At 41.8% G+C, this 24,222-nt stretch overlaps 1 protein-coding gene across 1 annotated transcript in view; it reads right to left on the bottom strand.

The window, feature by feature from the left end:
• The window catches only part of matk (megakaryocyte-associated tyrosine kinase), a 634,871-nt gene that overhangs the window by 606,803 nt on the left and 3,846 nt on the right, over nt 1–24,222 (bottom strand). Inside the window, exons 6-8 of the mRNA XM_010782946.1 lie at nt 21,675–21,768; nt 21,528–21,593; nt 21,166–21,265 (exon numbers count right to left, since the gene is read on the bottom strand). Coding sequence (XP_010781248.1) covers nt 21,166–21,265; nt 21,528–21,593; nt 21,675–21,768 — 260 coding nt within the window. The remainder of the gene's footprint in view (nt 1–21,165; nt 21,266–21,527; nt 21,594–21,674; nt 21,769–24,222) is intronic.

Here is a 24,222-nt window from a genome sequence, read left to right as displayed (position 1 = left end):
GTTAAGTGATGAATGACCTTCAGGCCGACTAGTGACAACACAGCTCATAATTACCGACTGGCTGACTGACTGGTCTTAATGGATGACCTGCAGAGCTTTTGGAAGACATCACACACACACACACACACACACACACACACTCACGCTGACATGTATCCTTGCATTAAACTGAAGACACACTGTTATGGTACACATTACACGTAAAGGGTGGGGATATATTGTCCTCCTCTCTCCTTGGTGAAAGAAACACATGACAGAAGTTATCCCTACAGTATTTATCACTGACACCAGATTGTATCAGATTACTTCAGCCAAAGCCCTGATGTTTTGGAGCCTTTTTCCCCCCTTTGTTTTCCTTTCCTTTCCAGCTCCTATTAGGCGCTTCCAAAGAAATTGAAGCGGGAATCTAGGGGGGTGTGGAGGGGGAAGGAAGAAGGAGAGAAAAAACTAGATGGATATAGAGAGCGGGAAAAGGAGAGGCAGAAATTAACTGTGAGTGAGAGAAACACTCCCCTTACTGCCTTCAGTCAGCCAACTGGGCTCGGTCCAGTTGCTAGGGGTTCTGGAAAAAGAAGCCATCATCTGCAAACCATCATTCAGTTTCCACACTTGGACCATCTTTCAGCACCTGTCACCCTCCCGTCAGTGTGACAAATTCAAATAAACATCCAAAATGAATCAGACCATTACCATTGATCCAAGAAACTATCCTAGAACCAAAAACTCATCCCAAAACAGAGCAGCTGTGGGATTACTTCTTCTCCCCTTTGTTTTTCTTCCATTCTTTCATTTAGGTTAAATGGTTACGAGGCACATGTGTGTTCATACGCAAAGCTGTCAAAGTTTGGGTGCGGTTTACAAGCTATTTAGTCACGTTGCAGTGAGGGAGGGCAGAACGGTTGGTTGTTCTCTCAAGGCCTTTTTACACTGAGATGCACTTTATCATATACTCATTGTCTTTATTGACAGCTCGCTATGGGTGCTACAAAAATTCTCGTAATAAGCCAATAGGATGTGGCTAACATATTGCAGCAAAACAGTGATACTCTGAGCTGTTTGGAGTATCTTACTTTAGGTAGTTAGACGAGCATGCATTCAAGTTCACTTTATGATGATATTCAACACATTTATTAGGATAGGAAAGTACCAGTTTTCAGTTATATTATGGAATCCTATTTTTGAGTGTTCTTATAATGTTGTTGGTTCTTTCGTTACATAAGTGTAAAAAACTGTAAGCATGGAATGTGCTTTTTACACATTTTTGGCAAGAGCCCTGAGGATGAGTGTCACGAAAAGTATGCTGTCAGACAAGCTTATACAACTTTTTACACCTCCAAACTTATTTTTGGCCGTATGCGCTCTTGTTGTTCTCCTCCAGGTCTGACAAGACTGGATTTGTGTCTTCATTGACTGATGTAAAAACATCCAGGGAAGAGAAAAAGGAAATGAGCTGCTTTCAAAAGCCGTTCCAACTCCATTGAAATAGAACAGTCCTGCATGAGGATGAATGCCAGCCCAAAAACTACAGTCAAGAATAAAGAAAACTCTGAGGTCAACATTTCTGCTGGCGGCAGGAAAGCTGTGCAGCACTGCTGTGTGTTGACCAAATGCAGGCTACACATATAATTTCTGAGCAGATGTGTTGTTTCAGTCATTGAAAACCAAAACAAAGTTACTTTTCTCTGCAGGGTAGTCTACTGTAGGCTGCAGCAGATGTCTAGCTGATCATTTCCACTTCATTTTTTATGTCTAGATCTCCTTTTTGTTTGAATGTATTTCATTTTTATTATATTCATGAGGGAAAGAATGCTACTACTAAGTATGCTGTACAGCCTAAATGTGGCTAAAGCACGGTGTGTGTGTGCATGCTTTGTGCATGCGTGTGGTCGTCTACATTATGTTGTATTGTGTTCTATTGTGAAGTTTTCCATGCAGGGTGTTTCCATGGTTTTACTGCGTTGCAGGTGTGTTTATGGTGCAGCAGGTGCTGCTGGCTGCCATGCTGTGCAGCGAGGGAGGGAGGGTGTCATGGCCAATATACAAGGGAAAGAACCTCTCACACATGGCACTGCTATTGTAGGCCTCTGGAAAATCCATTGAAACACTCCCCCAACCTGACACACGCTCACAGCGAGCTCTGCACATAAGTTGCATAAATACACAAACGCACAGATGAGGAGAAGACACATGTGGAGACAAGGAGATAGTCTCTCTCTATCACACAATGACACATAAAGACTATGAAACATGAAAGAAAGGGAGAAGAAAGTGCCTTTTCTTGAGTCGTTACAGTCTTCCATGTCAAATTGCTCATAATTTAATTTGAATAAAACAATACTATTTGATGTTGCATGTCAGCACTACAGACTTCTATTTATGTACCTCATGTTGATACAGTAATATCCATCTGTTGTTGCATCAGACACAGGATGCAGGGCTCTTTTTGCCTTTTTTTCTAAACTTTTTTTCCCTCTGCCTCTTTCACTCAGTGTCAAGGTCACACTGCAGTTAGCGTTTTCTGTCCTCTCTGTAGGGGGCACTCTCCCTCTTCTTCCCTGCCTCTGTTGTCTTGTTTCTGTCAATTCATAACTCCTTGTTCTGTAATCACTTTCACTCCTTTTTTCTAAACTTCTCTCCAAGTCTCTTTCTTTGTTTCTCTGTGTGTGTCGTTCACTAGCACAGTTCACACTGGTCACTGTACACAGACTGCTCTATGTGAACATTGGAGGTGTTTGTGTCTGCATGGCATGAGGCTTTTGTTCCTCACTGGTTACAGCTAGGTTGTATTAACTGACAGCAGAATGCATGAGAATGTCGAAAAGCGTCATGGGGTTTGCCTGAAAATTGTAAAAGTGAACTTATGCAGCCCCTCCCCCTTTCACTTTCACTGATACAAACACACTCACGCTTTCTTCTTGGAGTGTGAACTTTTTTGAAGCAGCAGGGTTTCCCACACATAGACTATACTTGGACGGGCCACCCAGGTATATTAACGGCCGACCAGGTATATTTCGCGACCCATTTAGTTTTTTTTAAAGTTTTTTTAATATATATATTTTTTTTATTCGTCCGCGACCACGACGCCATCTGCGATCGATTAACTTGTGGACAATGATGCCTCGCTCTACGCCTCCTGTACCCAGTCCCGGACTGGCCATCGGGAGGACCGGGGGGTTTCCCGATGGCCTGGCCTGTTAAGTGGCCTGCCTCACACAGGGTGACTGGCTGTCTACATGATGTGGCCTGCCGACATGGCCACTGTCATACAGATCATAAATCAAAGCCCTTGATTGGTCTCTGTGTGTCATTCAAGCTCGAGATAACCTCAGCTCAGGTGAGGTAAAGGACTCTCTGAGTGTTTAGTTAACTTAGTCTAAGTTCTCAGTGGGTCTCCAACGGTTTGGTCACCATTTATGTAAACACATATTTCCATTTGAGGGTGTAATGATTAGTAAAATATGCATCCATAAAATAAAAGTTAACTAGGTGAAAAAAGGCAAGATACACTTTTAAAACTTGTTGAGAGCTAAAACTAGTCTTTGCTGCTGCCTGAAAGAGGAGAAGGGGAGGGAGACAGGAGAGGCTGATTCAGGAGCACAGACACACTCACAACTAAATTAACCAAAAAAATAAAAAATAAACAAGTTTCAGTGTTTTTTCATATTGGAAATGTTATGTTATTGATTATGGCCATGATTTTATGATTATTGAAATGTATACAGTTTTGTTTCATATAGGTGTTTCCATAGATCTATTTATTTTCTCCTCAAAATGCACCAGATTGATGCATTTAACTCCAAAATAAATAAATCTTACCGGGGGAGCATGCCCCCGGACCCCCCAAAGGATTGAGGTGCCACCCCCACTTTAAATCAGCCATGGATAGTAGGTTCCTAAATACATTTACCATTTTTTTTAAATAGTAACCCATGTCCATATGTTTATTTGTGGGTGGTATATTTAGACTATAGGGCTATCACTATGGGCCCTGCCTGTACCTGTTCGCTCTGCCATGGCGTGAAGGGTCTGCTAACAAGCGACCAACAGAAAGGTTAATGTTGTTGCACGTCACAAAGGCACGTCACCTCAACCCCCCCACCCCGCGACCACCACCCCCTCAAGTATATTTCAGATCTGTGGGAAACGCTGAGCAGTATTGTTGACCTGACTCTTGGCTGTTGTGTCTCCCACTCAAGTAAATCCACTGCTCTATATCACAGAGCAACAAATATTTACGTCTACCCTAAATCTCAGAGAAACATTCTCATGGCCTCTCTGATTGGTTATGTCACCAACAGTCAGTTTATTTTTTACTCATGAGTCATTGTCCAGTAACAACCAATAAGACTCCTTAACTGACTCCTCTTTGTGCCCATGAGACTTGTGGGTAATTACTATATTTACGTCCTGGTGGATGGAGCCAGGCAGGCGATCACCTGCTACACAGGTATTCCTGTCCTACTGTGTAATTTTCATTTTATACCAGGGGCAGGCTAAATATTTGTATTCCACCGCAGGACAAGCCTCCCCCACAAAATGCAAAGTCTCCCACCATATAAAAACTTCCAGTGGCTCTTCTCCCAGCTCTCTGAATAATCTCGAGGTGTTTGTGGCCCCCAACCTGCCATTACACCATCGGGTGATATCATAGTAGTGGGTTTATGTGAGAGGGCGGAAACAAAATGTCTTGGTGGTGTATTTGTACATGTACGTGCGTGCGTGTGTTCACATTGTGTGTCAGGTATACTGGACGACTCCACACAGAAGAGGGGAAGAAAGTCACTTCCTCCGACTTTGATGTCAAGACTAATTTCCTGTCGTCACATTACTAGAAAGACCCGGGAAGGAAAAAAGCATGTTCTTTGTTTTGGCTGGAGGCCTTTCTCATTACATGCGGAGTAGTGATTGCGCCAATAGGGATTGTGTGAGCTTCAAAGTCAAGTTGGAAAGACTTTCAGATTTCAGTAATGTTTTTCCACGTTTGATTTTATGGATGACTACTGTGACATGGGAAAATGCTACGTTTTCAGAAAAAAAATTAGCGCTCATTCCACTTGATTTCATTTCAATATCATTTGTTTGACACACAGCTCTGGAGGACTCAAGGAGGAAGGACTTATAACCCATCTTTTAGAAATACTGAGACAGAGAATTTTAACTGTCCCCCAGGGAACAAACTAGAACATTCTGTTATTGTTTTCAGAGGAAATAATCCGTTAACTGTAGGATGCGCTCCACTGGCTGCCTTATTTATTTATTTTCAGAGGCAATTAGGCTCCGTTAATTGAGACCATAAAATGCAGGCAGAAGTTGTGCTTCGGGCGTAGCCGTGGGGACTCAACCTGGCACGTTTCTAGGAAATGAAACGGTGAAGTTTAATCATTCATTTGAAATGGAAAAGGCGAGTCAGCAGGGGATACCTGGTCTTAATCTAAGGGAAATACATTTGAGTTAAGCCTTGACATAATGGAAGGCTGCTTTGGTAACATTATTCTTGCAGCAGATTGCTCTAAATTGAAATGGGAAAAGAAAACATCAAGGTCTATAGGATAGATTTGGTTACCGTTTCCTGAGAGCCTTCATCAAGTCAAACAAATCATATATGATAGATGACACCACTTCGCTAATATAAAGTAAAAAAACGTGGGCATTAGGGTCTCTCAAACGTAGACTCAAATGTGGCTTTTTTTGTTCAACAAGATTTGTTTTCAAGTCTTTATAACACCAGTCATGTGTGATTATTGTCTGATGGAGCTTGATGTCCAGAGGACCAGGTGACAGATGTTTTTGTCACTGATGGTGGACTCTTCAGCTTCACTAATGAAATGTCAGTGCTGAAATGCGACAGCCCTCAGCAAATAAGACAGGAGGACTTACAGAGCAGCTTCACCACTGAAATGTGTGTGTGTGTGTCAGTGTGTTGTTGAGTATCACCACACATACAGTGCTGTATGTCTACACTCCTTATAGTAGTAGTAATTGCTACCACATGTGTGCACACATTAATAATCTTCTTTACATATGGCAGCATGTTTGAGTGTACACCCTTATGTGTTGAAGGAGGTATTTCTCTGTGTGTGTGTGTGTGTGTGTGTGTGTGTGTGTGTGTGTGTGTGTGTGTGTGTGTGTGTGTGTGTGTAGTTGTCTAGGGATCAGCACACCTGTAGATGGGTGTTCATTACAGCAGGCCTGAGTGATGGCTTGGCCTATGGGAGGCCCTTGTTCATTGTCATCTCCCTTCACTTAATTAGCCCTCACTCACAGGTCAGAGACCACTGAAGGCCCCCTTGTGTGTTAGCGTGCGCACACACACATGCATATGTTTAGGACTGAGCTTTTTACTTGATATGGTGCCAGGGGACACACACACATGCTCAGGCACACACACTGTATACACCTCTTAACCTTATCACCAAACCACCTGTGCATAATTTGAGGAGAGATTAGACTGGCACAGGCTGGCCCTTGTTTCGTTGAAATTACACCTCAGTAGCTGTTCAGAACAGCAGCCTGGAACCAAACGTCCCTCTGTTTTCATCTCTATCAGGGACTTTCACCACGGGAGATTAGAAGTTGACCCATTACTGGAAATGCTGTAAGCAGGCCTCATTGTTGAGAAATAACACTGAGCTCCACTGCAAAAAATGCAAAAGGCGGAATGTAAATTGTACACAAATAGAAATGTTTTACTACTCTGATGATTGTATTATTTACTTTTCCATTACTTACAAAAAAGAGGTTGTGTTGTTCTTGGCATTGCGCTATGTTGATATAGATTGAGCTCTAAAATGAGTAAATGACTGAAAATTAAGTTTTAGCTTGACATTTCTTGTAGTGTAGATGCCGGAGCAGTCCGCTCTCTGTGGCGTGTGTGCTGGAGTTAAGCTGCTTATTAAATGACATTGCTATACCCCACCTTGGGCCCAGACCCACTTGGCTTCCAGCAAAGAAAGAGAGAAAAAAGAAAAAACATGAACGTGAAACAGGAGTAGTGGAGGAGAAAAGAGAGGGAAGAGTAGGTGTGCAGAAGAAGAAGAGGATGTCAAGAATAAAAATACCAACTGAGTGTATGAAACTGAGTGTGATTGAAGCTGTAGCTGAGTACTCATTTCTAGTGTGAGTGCTTTTGTGCGTGTGAGAGAAACGTAATTACACTCATGCTCAAATAAGTCTTTTGAAATTCCTCCCAGAAATGTTTTTCAAATATAACCGCAGTTCAGAACTGGCTTCCAAACTGCAGTATGATTGCAATAGTACTGTACTACTAGGTAAGGTGATTTCTGCAAGATTATATTTTTGAAATATACAGTAGATTCATTGCAATGTCCTAAGAAGATGCATGGTTTCTAACTATTCACTTTGTGCATCTACATGATCTGAAGTCTTTATCGTTTAGACTTCTTGTACCAGCAGCAGCAGAACAACTGATTTCAGGTAGTAGGAGTAGTTGGTACAATTCATTTAATGAAGTCAGTAATATTCTGCTCTTTGCTCCCTAACTTCCACCCACCCACTCCCTCCAACAGCGCTCACATGTGTTCTGGCACCGCTCCGGGGCCTTGGGGTGGTAGAAGGTGGGGAGGAGGAAGAGGAGGAGGAGGAGGAAGAGGAGGAGGAGGAGAGGGCGGGAGTATGGGCCAGGCGGACTCCTCTTCCCTTCCCTCTTTCGGACCTGTCAGGCAAGCGGCCAGGGAGTAATGTGGAAATGTGGCTGGCTGGCGTCGACTTGATTAAGTCTGCGCACGTGTCTCTGCAGAGAGGACACCCCGGGCCTAATCACCCCTAGCCCTCACACTCTCTTCCTCCTCCTTCGCTGTCCCTCCCTACTTTTCTCTCCATATCTCTTTTTTCCTTCTTCCCCTCTGTCCTCCTTCTCCTCTCCTTCTCACTCCTCCCCCTGCAAGGCTGAAGGCAGATTTTTTTTTTCCCTCTCTGTCCTTTTTTTTGTGCTGATTTTCGTTTTTTCACTGCTTTTTTTTCCCGGCCCTCCTCGCTCCCTGTGTGTAACTGACTTTTCTTTTGTTTCTGAAGCCCTTCTTTCCCTCTCTTTATCTTGCACTCTTTCTCCCACAGCCCTTTCTCTCGCTCGTTCCCTTTTCTTGCACCACCCCCCCACACCTCCTTTCTCTCACTGTTGTTTCTATGTGCAACATGTGTTCGAGGCCGAATTATTCTGAGTATGTGTTTCGTTATCTGTGAGAGGAGTGTTGAATACACATATGTGCTATTGTGTGTGTGTTGTATGTGAGGGTGTGTTTCCCATGGTGCAGCAGTGTGCACCATGCAGGGCTGGACAAGAGCTTCTCTTGACAGCTCCAGGCTACCTCACCTCCTGCATGGAGAGGATTTCATGTATGAAATGTCCTCCCTTCTGCACTGGCTGCATGCCAACACGGCACATACAACCTTCTACTCTAAGACCCTACGCACCCAGGCACATGCTGCGTCCTCTTTGTGCTTTAATATTAACATATGAGCATGATTAGTTTGTTGTAAAGAGTAGATGAGTGATATAACAGCAGGCTTAGGTTGGGGCAACTTTTAGTTTATGATTATAATGATCAGAACAGAAGGAATTTATATTTTAAAGGGAATATTAAATGTATTATATTTGTACAGGCATAACAAGTAGTAAAGTTGGAAGAGCTGTAAGTATTTTACTGCCCATATGCTCCACAGATAGCAGCATTGAAGACTCCTGGATAATATATTATATTTATATACATACATATTTCTCACACATTTTATTTAACTGTTTTCTTTAGATCCACTTTCTACAGCCAAGCCTCTTATAAAGGCCTTTTTTTAAAGATGCAAGCCAAAGGCAACAATCAGGGCTGTAGCAAAGTTAAGATAAGTGGTGGTAAACTTCATCCAAAATGTGTCCGCATGGTGGTGCGTACAATTTCATTTTTAGGTTCAGTGGTCTCATTTAATTTGTTCAAATGTGAGTCTTGTAACAATCTTCCTATCAAATACCCTTTTGTTTATGTTATTATGTCTATTTTGTATTGATACTGACATTTCCATGGCCATCCAAACCCTAAAAGCGCCTCTGTTTGGTTTCACCCGAGATCATTTACAGAACCCTGGCTGCCTGACATAACTCCATACTGTACATGTTGGCACACACACACTCGCATAATATAAACTATAGACACTAACTGTCTCGCCATAATGACAATGGCAGCATGACACTTTTTAATTATTCCAATTTTCTTGACAATATCTAACTTTGAAGTGGTGATCCAGTATAGCATTATGTGTCGACAAATGAAAAGCTTGGAATGATTACATTCCTGAAGTTATTCTTATCCAAAGTATATTTATTTCGCCTGTTTGAGTTTGAAAATGCGGAGGTCAGTGGCAAGCTGTGAGTGACAGTTTGTTTTTGAGAGTAGGGGGAGGGCACACAAGGCGGTCCTATGCCGAGATGGCACAGTGCAGCGGGCTTTCCAAAAGCAACATGCCCAGTCATCATTTTACTCACACGCTCGGAGATAGACAAGGCTCTGTGCATTTTGCAGAGAGGGCCTTCGCCATGCCTACACAGTTTCAACACACACATGCAACACCACATTCATATATAGGAACACACAGATCCTGATGCCCGCTCAGCAGTGGTGACTCAGCAGGGCTAATGTTGCGGCAGCAGATGCTCGGCCTTCGCTCCATCCATCACATACTGTCGTTATCCCAGCGTGCTAAATGATTCTATTAGTGCGTCACGCCGGCCCCTCAAAGCTCCCACTGTTCCCACCTCCACAATGTGGTTCCAGCAATCCAACCCATTCGTTGATAATTTGCCCTGAAAGATTGGCCGGGAACAAGCATCCAATTATGGCTTTGCACCCCGTTCCCAGCACCTCGTTTCAGCTAACTGCTCTCATAACCCGGCTCTTTGAAAAGAAGATGAATCCCGCACTTCTTCTTTGTTCCTCATTTCCTTATTTGGGCTGCGTTCCCGCTCTTATTTTTGCTTTCGATCCCTTGTGGTCGCTACCTTTTTCTGTCCGATGTAAACATTGCTGACACAGTCGCTCAGTGTTGTGTCAGGCTGTTGTTAGGGGAACGCATGTTGACAGCTATCAAATGATCTGAAGTTAGTTTACTATTATGATAAATAAATGCCTCTGAATTAAGCCTGTCATTCAATGCTCCGGGCGCTGAGCCAGCATGTCTGTTTCTCCTGTCTGTCAGTGTGAAGTCATTTTTCATCATATTCCTTACCCTGGTTTGCAAGCTGTGTCGTGTTATTAGGTCACTGTTGTTATATCACTGTTGCGTTAAATCAGTAACAAAGCATTGTGCATGTTCTTGCACGATCACAAATCTCATGTTTGTGTGCTAACATTTGTCCCTAAGCTATTCAATTAACCGTCCCAGTGAGTTTATGAGATTTCTTAAATCTGCAGGGCTGTTTGACGTATTATCACTTTAAGTTATTATTCCAATACAACAAATATAGTCTTCGGCATTCTGTTCGGATTTGGGGTTAAGTTTTCTCCTCTGTCTTATATATTGGATTCTCGGTTCACTGTGTTCTGTTTTGAAGGTTGGCAGCCGCTCCTGTTTTTCAACATTGTCCCAAATGTTCTTGTTTGTTCTCCCACGCAAATTGGATTTCATGTCTTTTGGAGCGCGCTCGGAAATAAATAACACAAAGATCATCCAAATCGAGTTTAAACATTGAAACGGTTTCAAGCAATGCTGAAATGATATGAACAGGTCTTACTGTAAGGCCAGATTTTAGATATCAATACTGCCTCAGGTCCAGGACCAGTATTTAAATGCTGTCTGTTAGCATTTGAATAATACACAACAGAGCTATTGCAAAAGCGTTGAAACAAAAGCGTGTCATTTTTTTGAGGAGCTTAAGAGCAGTGATTCAGATCCATAATTTACCCGGATACACTCCCCTCTCACATATCATCTCACCAGAGAACATTAGGAGGGGTAATTTGACCAATCATAGACCCTGCTGCACCCCGGAGCCCTCTGATCATCTTTCATCTCCTCCTGGGCCCGTGAACTCTCAGTGTACGGTCATCTGATCCCACTATAGCAGCAAGCAAGAAGCAATGCCTGACTTAGACTGCTTACACACTCCTAGAGTCTGGATCATAGCCTGTAATCAGCCCTTTAATGGAACACTGGTCCTTATTTTGTTCACTTGTTTTCTAGAAAATAAATTACAAATGATATGGACTGTCATGTGTTCCAGTTACATGACTCCAACCTGTAAGCCTATCCCACCAGACTTAAAAAAGGACCCTTGACTTTTTGACCGGATTACATTAAAGCAACTTTTCAGAGAAAAAAAGGCAATCTCTTCCCCTTTTGTTTAGAAATTATGAAACTCCAAAGTAAGAAACGGCTAATTCTGAAAGAATGCAATAAAAATGTCCAGAAATAAAAGTGCAACCCAACCTAGCTTTTAAAGCCAGCAACATACAATGGCACAGAGGATAGAGCTATGAAGAGGAATGGATTTTACACATGAGAATATACTCAAAATATGTATATTGGGCTGTATGAAGTGTTGAGGTGTTAGCTTAGTGGTGAATAATGTCACTTTGCAATAAAAATAGATGTAGTCCTGCCTCTTTGTGTACAGGCGGCTTTGGCTCAGTGGATAGAGTGCTGGACTTTGAATCAGGGGATCGCAAGGTCGAGTCCCACTGCAGTCAGCATGTCGTTGTGTCCCTGGGCAAGACACTTCACCCCAAATTGCTCCTGTGGGGATTGTCCACAGTACCGAATGTATGTACTGTAAGTCACTTTGGATAAAAGCCTCTAACAAATGACATGTAATGTACAGTAGTTCCCACACATAATTCAGGAAGTAATTGATAGAGCAGTGTTCAAGTCTTTTGGAGAAGTGCAAGGTAATCCATATCCATTCCAAGTGAAATCTGAAATCCTGTAAAAATATTGTTTATAAGCAAGTTGCAAGTTAATTGGAAGTCTTTCAGAACTACAAATGTACACATTTCTGCAGCTGTGTTGAATGTGCTTTTTTAACTTAATGTTTCTCTCTGTAGTTACTCAAAATGTAAATATACAGCTTGCATGATCAAGCTGGTTTTGTGACTTTTCTTAGGTCCCAAGTGCTCATTTCTTTTGAGTTAAGTCCAATGTGTATGTCTGAAGTCTGCTGGTCTGGAGACTCTAAACTGCTACATTCTGGTTCCATAGTTGCAATAGCTGAAGCCCACTATGATCCTAAAAGACTCATCAAAGAGTGGTAAAAACCTTTAAACATGTCTTATCAGCAATAAATCACTAGTTGAGATTTCCAACCCCATTCAGCCTAGCGTTCCTGTCTCTCCTCTTGCCTGCCTGTCTGTCTGCCTGTGTGTTTGGACTGCTGCTGTAATCACAGTCCAGACGGGGGCAGACCTGGAGACAGAGGCAGTTTGCTAATTGTACGGAGGACCAGGAACGGAAGCTTTTAAAGAAAGTCTGCAAAGACAATCTCAGACTCATCTGCAGCCATAAATCCCTCCTCTGCTCTGTGACTTATTACTGTTACCATTACCACTCCCTCCACCACTTCATCTCTCTGTCTCTCTTCACTCTAAAACTGTAAAACCTTACCCTCAGTTTTACCATCATGTAATTTCAGTATTGTTAATACAGATTGATGTGCAGAAACTAAAGCAGCTGGAACATGAGCAAGTTTAAGTATGGAAAGATGTGGGAATGGGAATGTATTGACTGGTAATCTCATTATTTAGTTTCTCTGTTTATGTTGGCTTAGCTTTTATCACTGTGCAAACTTTTCGCGCTTCGAAAGTTGAGAAAAGTTCAACTTTTCAAATGTCGACGGAAGCGCCAGCCAATCAAATCATATGCAAGTACAAGCTCTAGCCAATCAAACCGCGTGCTTGGGAGTCCGGGGCGGGAGATTAATTAATGGCAGACACGCCCACTGGCAAGCTTCAGCGCACGCTGCCGTGTGGACGTACCGTACGATATATATTTATTCTGAAATTATGTCTTGTCCTCACAAAATGGTTGCCTTTGTTCCCTAATGACTTACTTTCTCCCTGAGACGAACACATTCAGAGACTAAAACATGAATATTTGCTTCTTTGGGAAATTCAGTGATGTGCAAATTAATGGAGGATAAAAAAAAGTCTGACATCTTTCTTCTCTCTTTCTCTCATATACAAACAGACACACAGCAACCGCCATTGGCCATTAGGGAGGCCAACCAGGCCTCCCATAGCTGAAAGCAGGACACAAAGGCTGACCACTAAAGAAAGGCCTAATTAAACAGCAGTCTTTAATGTCAGACAGCCCCCCACTGTAGCCTCAACATCACATGAATGAAAGAATAATGCTCTTTTGAAAAGGAGCACAGTTTTATAATCTAAACCCATTGGCTTATGAAAAGGGAGCCCCTTAGCTAAGAAGGCCCGCAGGTCACCCTCCATCTCTTCCTTTCTCCCTCTCTCTCTCTCCTTCTCTTCATCCTCGTTCTCTCTTCTCTTCTTCCTCCTGCTGGGTCCAAAGCCAGGGTTAAGCCAGGCTGAACGTGGGCAGGTCTGTGACCGTCACCTCCAGCAGGCCCTAGCTCCCCCGGGGTCGTGGCAGTGCTAATTGTCCCTGGACAGACACACATCATGTGTGTTGGCATGACCGACCACTGGGCCCATGTGCTTGGATTATCAGAGCGCTATGAAAGAGAAATAGACATTTTAATCCAAAAATGGTGGCTGCAGTGGGGCTAAGAGCTGAGAGAAAGGGTGGGCTTGGGTGCTCAGGGGCCTTGGTGCAGAGGTTATCCTCAGGAGAATGATTGGAAGAAAAAAATTCAAAAGTCCAGTGTGCAGCCCCCCCCACCGACCTCACCTCACCACTACCCTCCCCCTAAAATATCCCAACCCCACCCAGGCGAGGGGACCCCCAGACTGGCAGCAATAAATAGATTATTTCTCTAACATGCCTAATCCTGCTAAAGAGCAACAAATCCTATTAGGCCATGAATTATAAATCCTTCTTCACCCCCTCGTCCCCCACTGGAGAAACCCAATCGCCCTCCTGTCTTCATAATATGCACGCGCATACCCCGGACCTCAAGAATGCTGGTCTAAACGGGGAGGAATTGTAAGTGTTCGATGTCCATGCATTGGTATGTATGTCTATATATGTGCCTGCTTGCTTCCATTTATGCTGGATGCTGGTGTTGTTTTTAGAGTGTGGCCCCTTGCGAGGCTTACTACTCCCTACTTGTCAGTCAGCCAAGCTTTATACCGATATACACCCGCAGGGATACTCTCATAGCCACAAGGGTCAGAAATGTAAAGTGCTTGTAAAAGTAAGTACAATGAGGGGGGTGTAATGCTCCCATAAAGAGAAACAGGAAAACGCCAAAATACTGTGTCAGCTAAATATAATATTGACATTATCATAAAGATGAGTTATAGTGCTTTAAATGTAATACGCCATTCCAAAGAGATAATGTGCACATATTGCAGCATCTAATCTAAGAGTTGACACATGTCAACCCTTAGAACTAGGGCAGTGACTTATCTTAATGAGTTGCCCCTTAAGAGAGACCAAGAGTACGTATAGGCTTACAGTTCTGTGAGGCTGTATTTCTGATGGTTAGTAAACACACATTTTAAAGAGCCCAATCACAACCCTTTACTTGATACATAGCGTCTATGACGTTACGTTACAGGAAATGGTGCTTTTTACCCAATTCTCCTCGAAAATAACTATAGCAAATCACTTAAAATATTATAAAGGATGTTCTATGCACTGATATCATTTTTATTTGCTAAACTTTCAACAGCAGCAAAAGTTTTTAATCCACCTGTTCTGTGCATTTTAGCAGGTCAGCAGAGCAGCTGCAGCAACAACAGTTTTGGGCGTGTGTTAACAGGAACACAACCTTTCAGTACCACTTTACAATAAGACTACCCTTATAAAGGGTTTACGAATAGTTTGTAATTCATTTATTAATTAGGTTGTGAACACTTTATAAATTATTAATAAGCTTTTATAAGACATGAGATAAACAGGGCAACTGTCACCGGTTGCTTGCCAAATAGTGAGCCTAACCGGCTTTGCAACTTAACTAGGGAGATTGTCTTCAGTCCCTATAGGAAAAATACATTTTAGGAATATATATGTTTTGATGTAATGATCACGTTGGATGAATGTTGTTGGTTGGCTAACTGACCAACGGTCTGATAGTGCCATCGAGCCAGTGCACCTTCATCAAACCAGATGTTTGGTAACAATAGCCTTTAAAATAAATTCTGACCCTGACAGTGACACATGCTGACGTATTTTCTCAAATTATTTACACACCGTAGGCTAAACATTTAGACTAAACTAAGGTCTGGCACCAAAGAGCAAAGAAGGGGTCATTAACCCCGTATCTATCTGACTCTCTAATTAGGTTCTCTTTGAAGCCATGTCTTCCTCTTGAGCGGGCCTGGAGCATTAACCCGTAGAACAGGGGCGTTTCCTGGACCTGGAAACATTAAGGGCTTAGCCCATAGTGGCGGTGTCAGAGATTTTCTTTTGAGGGTGCTGTGGGGTAGCTTGACGTTTCATAGAGGGTGCTCAAACATGTAGGGTTTCCCATTAAGGTACCGGGCTACAGTGGACATTTCTACTGCAACACTCCTCACACGCACATACACAGTAGCCTATACCAGCGACTGTTACAATGAAGGCTCGATAATCACCCCACGGCATATGTAAGCAGGGGTAAAGTGCTATTTTTTTGTGGGGGGCGGACCTCACCTCCTATAGGGGGGTCCGGGGGCATGCTCCATGATTTTTTTTATTATATTGAAGTTAAAAGCATCAATCTGGTTCACTTTGATAGTTTTTTTACAATTTTTTGTCTATATTTTAAAAATAACACTCTTTGGGTCTTCATACCTTAGCAAAAAGCTTTTTTTCCCAAAGCTTTTCTCTTGGCTGTCTAACTAGAAACCTCCTCGGCCAAATTGTTCCTTAATTTGGCAGTTAGAGTCATGTCAGGAAGAGTTCACCAGTCATTAGTCTACTTGTTAGAAGTGCGCTCCTCTCCAATCTTCTCTCCGTTTGGTGGGAAAAAGCCCTCTCTGTTCTCCTCTAATAATGACAGGTTGTGAGACTTGGTGTCATTAACATTAAATATGGGTGGGACATCTGCTGAAGTCACCAGGATGTGGAGCATGTCTAGGGTTATTCTCATTGGTGGGATTCTTTCACGAGCCTGAGACAGACCGTCATTCACATGTAGCCTACCTTTAGACCAGGGGCGGGGAACCTCCGGCCCCCGGACCGTATACGGATCGCGAGACCACGAGACCATTTGGTACGGCCCTCGAGGTAATTTATGAACACACGTAAAAAAGAAAAAAATGTAAGAAATCTAGACCGCAAAATAATTAAACTAGTGAGTGCCTGTTTTTCCTGGCCAAGCTCAAGGTCCTTGAACACATCACGAGCCTAACGTGTCATCACGTGGTATATGTCTCGTCTGACAGGGGTGTAGAACTTTCATGGTGTAGTTCTGACGGGGAGCACCAGAACGCCTCTGGAACTTCAGAAATTGCAGTACCCATAAGGAGCCGTACACATGCCGCAGTTTTTGCGTGGCTGTGTCTTTAGTTGAAAGCCCAGTGGCGATCTGTTCATCTGACATACTGATCATACAGTCAATAACTTTGTTGTTATTAGCATCTGGTTAGCTAGCTATGCTAACGAATATAAGAAGCTTTTTCTACAACCAGTGAGGTAAAGTCAGGTCTTTATATGTTCATTATAGTTATAAAAAAATAAGAGAATAAAGTAAACAGGTATAAAATACTATATGACAGTAAAAAAAGTTGTTATTAATAAAGAAGAATGCAGTTTGAAAGGGGAGTGATTTGTAAAATATCCATAAAGAAAAAGAAAATCTGCTTACAGTTCTGTTTCATATGTTGATGCATCCATAGATCTCTTCATTTTGCTCTCAAAGTGCACCAGATTGATGCTTTTAACTTCAACATTTAAAAAAAATCTTCACCCCTGCTTTAGACGTACAGTATGTGGTGCCAGCGTGTGGGTTGGAAATCGAATAGTTAACTAGCTTTAATCACCTTTGCTTAATACATTAATGTATATAGAGACAACGTGTCCTTTTCCACAGTACATTAGTCTCACATTGTGTTTGTGATGCAGCAGTTTATGGTGATAGTAAAGTCTCTTTGACCTCTCTCGTTTTCTCTCTGTGGCCACACACATCAAACATGGCTCTTTCCCTCTGTTCTCTCTTTGTCATCAGCTTTTAATGGGCACTGGGCTTTGATGTGGCTCACTTGCTGCTATTGTCTCCACCATGTCTTGATCAGTGTCCATTGATCTGGAGGGGGAGGCATGAACACAACTAGAGCAGACTACACAGGGAGGAGGGAAACCATTGTATCAGAAGTTATATTTAACTAGCTGTGTCTTTAGAAAAAAAGAGTCAGAGAAACACACAGTAAGCGACAGAACTAAAGAGCTAAACAGAGGGTAAGCGATTTCAAAGGGCCTACAAGTATGGAAGAGGGAAAGTGAGAGGGACAACTTTGCTGTCAAAAAAGTGTGATTTGGATTTCTCAGTTCTTCAGCAGAGAAAGTTATCCTATTTAACATTTAGGAGCTGTCGTCAAATTATCCATTTGTCAATTGACAGTCGACAGAATCATAAAGAAATTGGAACAGATACATTTTGATTTGGGCTGTGTGGAAATGCAGCATAAGTGGCGTGCACTTTGAATGTTTTCTATTTAAAAGGAAATGGCATTTCACATGAAGACATTAAGCCATTGATTTAATGTTGCACTGTAAACATAGACAAGTAATAAGCATATTAAAAAGTAAGATGCCTCACAAAGAAACATTTGAGTTGTATTTCTTGCACTCAAACCACTCCAATCCCACAAGACAGTTTTACATGAGAGAATTTCTTGCAGAATGGTTCATTTAAAACCCTCATTTAATGGAGAATCTTGGCTTTCACGATATAGTGTCTCACTTATAATTCTTACCACGGCACCCTCTGGCATGCCATCACTTTTAGATCAAAAATTCCTGAGAGAATGTAGTCATCTTATCCTTCCAAGATATGATAAAGGGATGTCTGTTTTTGAGGAGAACAGAGGAGCACATCTCTTTGATGGACCAAAGCACCAGTCATAAAGCTTATCACACACACACACACACACACACACACACACACACACACACACACACACACACACACACACACACACACACACACACACACACACACACACACACAGACACAGGCCGGCACTCTTGCTGGGCCTTGAGCGACTGACTCCAAGGTTATTGCAGCGCACCATGGAAGCACAGGATATTTGACGGTCCCCTGCCAAATAAAGTGCTGGGGCGGGGGGTGAGGGAGAGTTGCCATTGACAACTCAGAGGTCTCCAAAGTGACCATCAGAAAATGAAAAAAGAGAGAACTTATTAAGAGAGAAGGGTCCAGGGGAGGCCGTGGGGCTAAATCTGTCACAGCTTTTCATGAGAGGGACTAGGCCAGTTCATGACTTCATCAACTGCAGCTTGTTCTTGACTTCCACAGTTGACCTAATGAAGAATAGAGAGTCTGTTGAGAAGAGCCAGGAGTTAGGGTTTAATCTGAAAGAGAAGAAAAAAACCACAAAACGAGCTTTCCCAATAGAGAAAGAATCATAGAGTGCAGGACAATGGGAAATATATTGAATTCGTCGTGGGCGAGATTGATCTTTGCTGACTCGAGGAGTCCCCAGGTTACAGTACACTGTGCGATGAAAAATAAACACAAAGAAGAGAAAAGAGTGAGGGGCAGGCAGAAAGAGATGAGTAGGAGGTAGAGCTGGCAAGTGTTTGAAGGGCAGCGTCAGGAGAGAGATGCAGGAACTACATTCCTACGGTTTATGTTTGCGAAATGTATAATGGAGTGGGGGGGGGGGGGTTAGTGTCAGACAAAAACCCTCCGTGTTATCCTTTTATCACACTTACCCGATGAACATGTGTGTGCATTTGTGTCAGGAAGCGGGAGGAGGGAGCGTGGTACAGTTGAACACGATCAAAACCGCACATGTTTTTTGTTTCCTACATGTGTTTTCTTTCCCAATTATGCTCCAACCAAAAAAAAACACATCCTTCTCATGGTCGATGATGGAGAGCAAAGAGGTGGGGGGTAGTTTCTTTCTCTAAAATAGGGCCCCATGCTCTTTATGTTTGGCATTGTTTGTGTGAATTTCTTCTTATAGCTTGGGCAGGCCTTGCGTAGAGGGCAGGAAAAAAGACAGCGGCCGGCAGCCTTTGATGTCCATGTTTTATGGTCCCATGTCAACGCATTGTCAGTTAAGTCCTTGTGTTGTCCTTCCTTCTAATTAAGAACTCAGAGCGACTTGTTGACTCCACAAAGACCCCTGTTCGGGGAGGGGCGTGAGTGTTTTGTGTGTCAAGGGTGTGTGTGTGTGTGTGTGTGTGTGTGTGTGTGTGTGTGTGTGTGTGTGTGTGTGTGTGTGTGTGCATGTGGGTGTGTCTCCTATGATTGGGCTGTAGTTTGAAAGAGATTTTCATAACCGCCAACATACAAAAGCATAGACGTTTGAGGACTGTTGAGGAAGAACTAACATTCAGCAGCATTCACGCAAAATATCAGTTGCATTCTGAAACTACATCTTTGCATGTCATTGCCTACAGGAAACACTCTTTAGGCAAGTGTGTAGAAGAAATCCAATCCTTACAATTTTTTCAATATTGTTTAATTTCATTTTTATCTCTGTCTCTCTGCAAGCAAGAATCTGGTGACGTCAGTTGCTGTTAATCCACTCCTCTCAGCAGATACACATCCCGCAGTTTACCAGCTTAACTTTGATGTCTCTGATACTAACAGATGGCTGAAAGGTCACCTGTCTCTCATTCGGTTCATGAAATAGAAGACATATAGAGAAATGGGCATACAATAAAACGGGAGAAAGTTATTCTCACTCAGCAGATGGGAGCTGTTTTTACTTTATCTTAGTAAATGCTCTGAAGTATTTCTCATTCTTTGTTGAGTCTGTAGAAAAGTATGGAAGTGCTCTTCAACAATTCATTGAATGGCAAAATTACAAAGAACAGATGTAACCTCTGATAGCACAATGAATATACATGTAATGTCTAAATCAGTGGTTCTCAACTGGTGGGTCCCGTTTCGAGTGGGTCGCAGATGTGTGAGTGAAAAAACAGAAAATTGGAAGAAAAAAAAATTCCCTTTTTTTTTTTTGGGGGGAAAAACTCTAACTTTTATTTTGAAGGCCCGATTTTCTAACGCTGTGCATGCAGTAGGCGTTGGACTGAAAGTACCGGAGACTATAAACGGTTTTGAAAACCACTGTCACGTAGTGATCATCTTCTCAATAAAACATCTGTGCTGATGTTTTTTCGAGTCTTCTGGCCAATCAGAATCAAGATTGTAGCCGGAAGTCCCCACGGAGAATAACTTTGCGGTAGAACTATTCTTTATACATCCATAGGTACAACTTCAGATCAAAATGAACACATAATGACATGACCCCCGGTTTGATGATTGATAGGTCACAGAACAATGGGGGCTATCTACCCTTACACACAATTTAAATTATTTCACACAGATATCTCCTCTTTACTCTTCTCTCTGTGAGGAGCAGAAGGTTCAGCTGTCAGAACAAAGTGAAAAATAAACAATGGCATAAAATATTATTAATATGTTGTAAAACATCTATTTATTTTCTTCTCAGAGTGTACCAGAATGGGTAGTTTATATGTTAGTATTTCAAAAAATCTCCTGGGGGACAATCCCCCCAGACCCCCCTTCTGNGTGTGCCTTGGCAGTCTCAGCAAGATCTGAGTACTTCTACTTTTACTCAAGTAGGCTACAACATCTGAGTAGGCCTACTTCTACTTTTACTCAAGTACAAGATCTGAGTACTTTTACTTTTACTCAAGTACCAGATCTGAGCACTTCTACTTTTACTCAAGTACAAGATCTGAGTACTTCTACTTTTACTCAAGTAGGCTACAACATCTGAGTAGGCCTACTTCTACTTTTACTCAAGTACAAGATCTGAGTACTTTTACTTTTACTCAAGTACCAGATCTGAGTACTTCTTCCATCGCTGATTAAAACCTCTCCAGACTCACGTCATGACGGTGGTTTCCTGCAGGAAGGCCTGAGCCGTCACGTCACATTTGATGGTCTTTACCGCCACCTGCTGGCCCAAATACTCTCCTTCATACACAGCTGCAGGGAAAACACACAGCATCAACATCTGCACTGACACTGACACACAAGGATGGGCTTTAATGTCTCTAAATGGAGAATATACTTACAGATAATACAAATTATATATAAATTAAAATAGACGCAAAATTACAAAACATGACTATTCAAGGTCATATTCTCATTTTCAGGTTCATATACGTATTTAGAGGCTCTAGAAGTGACACATGTTTCCATGCTTCAATGTTCAAAATGCTTTTTAAAATTCAAATTGAATGCTCACCTCCAAACTCCCCTTCTCCAATATTTTCTCCCAGTTTGAGCTTCGTAATGTCCAGCAGCCATCCACCTGCAGAGAGACACACGTACACACTTTCAGATGCGTTTATAATAATTATATTTTATGTGTATAAATAAACACCAAACGTACTTTTGGACAGCTCCAGTTCAGCGGACTTGGATCCGTGTTTTTGTTTTGGCTTCAGGAGAGTCGTGGCGATCGAGCCTTTGTTCCTTGAATAAAACTGAACACATGGAAACCGTATTATAGCAGAGAGTTTTTAAATATAGATGTACAATATCTGTAATTTGTAATTTTTACTGTAAAGAGGGGGGACAAGTACTGTGATCCTAGAGTGTAGAAATACTCTGTTACAAGTAAAACTCCTGCATTCAGAATGTTACTCAAGTAAAAGTACAAAAGTCTTAGCATCAAAATATAGTTAAAGTAGCGACAGTAAAAGTGGTCATTGTGCAGATTGGTCCATTTCATTACATTTCATTACATTACATTACATTGCATTTAGCTGACGCTTTTATCCAAAGCGACTTACAATAAGTACATTCGACCAGGAAGATACAACCTTGAAGAAAACAGAATCATATAAGTACATCAGGTTTCATAGAGCCAAACATTTCAAGTGCTACTCAACTGGCTTTAGATAAGCCTGCCCTTTATTAGTATATAAGTGCTCTGTTAGCAGTTCTTTGTTAGTAATTCTATCGCTCGAAGTGGAGTCGAAAGAGATGAGTTTTCAGTCTGCGCCGGAAGATGTGTAAGCGTTCTGCTGTCCTGATTTCAATGGGGAGCTCATTCCACCATTTTGGAGCCAGGATAGCAAACCCACGTGTTTTTGCTGATGTGAACTTGGGTCCCCCTTGCAGTGCGGGGGCAGCGAGCCGTTTGGCTGATGCAGAGCGGAGTTCACGTGGTGGGGTGTACGGTTTAACCATGGCCTGGATGTAGGAAGGGCCAGAATTTCAGAATAATATATATGATATGTTTTATAATGATTGATCATTAAAGGGTTCTCAAAGCTGGTAAAGGTGCAGCTAGTTTGAATGACTTTGTATACTGCAGGGTAGCTTGTGGATTTACTCCAGGTGGAACTAAAGTCTGATTTAACACTTGATTATATTTCCCACCATTCATCCAGATCTGTGAAGTAACTAAAGGTATTAAATACATGTAGTGAAAAGTAGCAGAAAATAGATATTCTCAAGTGAAGTACAAGTACCTCAATGTTACTGTATTAAGTACAGTAATTTAGTAAATGTACTTAGTTACTTCCCACTTCTGGTACTGTACTTATGTACAATTTAAAGGTGGGGTAGGTAAGTTTGAGAAACCGGCTCGAGATACACTTGTTGTTATATTCCATGGAATGCTCTTAACATCCCGATAGCAATGAATATCTTAAGTGCTTTGACAATGAATCAATTAAAAAATGTCATCTGTGGAAGCCGTGGTGCTGTAAAAAGCACGACCAATCATCTGAGCCGGCCCGGCTAAAATAACTGGATGGCCTACCTGCCTGTCAGCCTTCCATCTGTGTACAAACTTATCTCGTGCCCTCATTGGTCATGTGCGAGTTCGTGTGTGTTGGAGGAGGGGCTCTGTAAGGAAGTGGCAGATTTTTTCCGGCTGTGGTTTCTTCAAAGTTCCCTACCCCACCTTCAAGGTACTTTATTTGAGTATTTCTCTGTTATGTTTTTTACTACTTTCTACTCCAGTACGTCTCAGAGTCAAGTTTTTTTTCAACTCTTTTTTTAAATGTTACTTTTGCAGACTAGTATACATTATACAGAATTAAATTAATGGTTATTCAATATAATAAGATATCAGCATATTAAGTCCTTAAAATTACAACCTTAATGAGATGCATACATGAATGCATGGATGTAAGATCCAACTATAAAATGTATATAAAAACATACATCATATTATTCTGACACAATGAGTACTTTTAGTTTTGATGCTCCAGTGATATAATATATACTATTATTGATTTTTAAGAACATAAAAATACATAAAGTGTTGGTACTTTAAGGGTAATTTGACGCCCACTTTACCACCATCGTCTGACAGCAGTGGTAAAAGCCTTCATGTGTCACACTGAAACAAGGACAGGAAAACACACAAAGCCCTTTTATGGTTCCTCTGTTTCTCTGTCAGGGGTCAGTCAATGTGTTTCAGACTTATCAGCGAGCTACAGGATACAGAGTAGGAATATTTGGACTGAATCAAGCAGAGAGCTGAAGATAAAAAGCAGGGCTCTGATGCGTCATTCGGTTTATTAGTAATTTACAGGAATGGGAGGGTTACTTTAAAAATGTAACATCTTGCAATGATTGGTTAAACATGTAAGCAGTCGAAGTATCACAATATAAAAGTAACCTTATGACCTTCTGTTGCTACCTCAATATCAAAATGATTTCCTTTAGACCCAGGGAAAATAACAATAATTTACCATACATTATAAACCTTATGCAGTATCAGAATCATATATTTTAGTTTTAGTCTACTCAGTGTAGAAATACAAAAGTACTTTCATCAAAATCTAAGTTAAAGAGTCCTCTCCTGCTGATGTTCAGGTGTATATCAGTATGTAGTATCTCTACTTTAAAGAGTCCTCTCCTGCTGATGTTCAGGTGTATATCAGTATGTAGTGTCTCTACTTTAAAGAGTCTATTCGAAG

The sequence above is a fragment of the Notothenia coriiceps genome, unplaced genomic scaffold (assembly GCF_000735185.1).
Source record: "Notothenia coriiceps isolate Sejong01 unplaced genomic scaffold, NC01 NC01_scaffold00024668, whole genome shotgun sequence".
Lineage (NCBI taxonomy): Eukaryota > Metazoa > Chordata > Actinopteri > Perciformes > Nototheniidae > Notothenia > Notothenia coriiceps.
The sequence above is the reverse complement of the archived record's forward strand: the minus strand, read 5'-3'. Positions and strand labels throughout refer to the sequence as shown.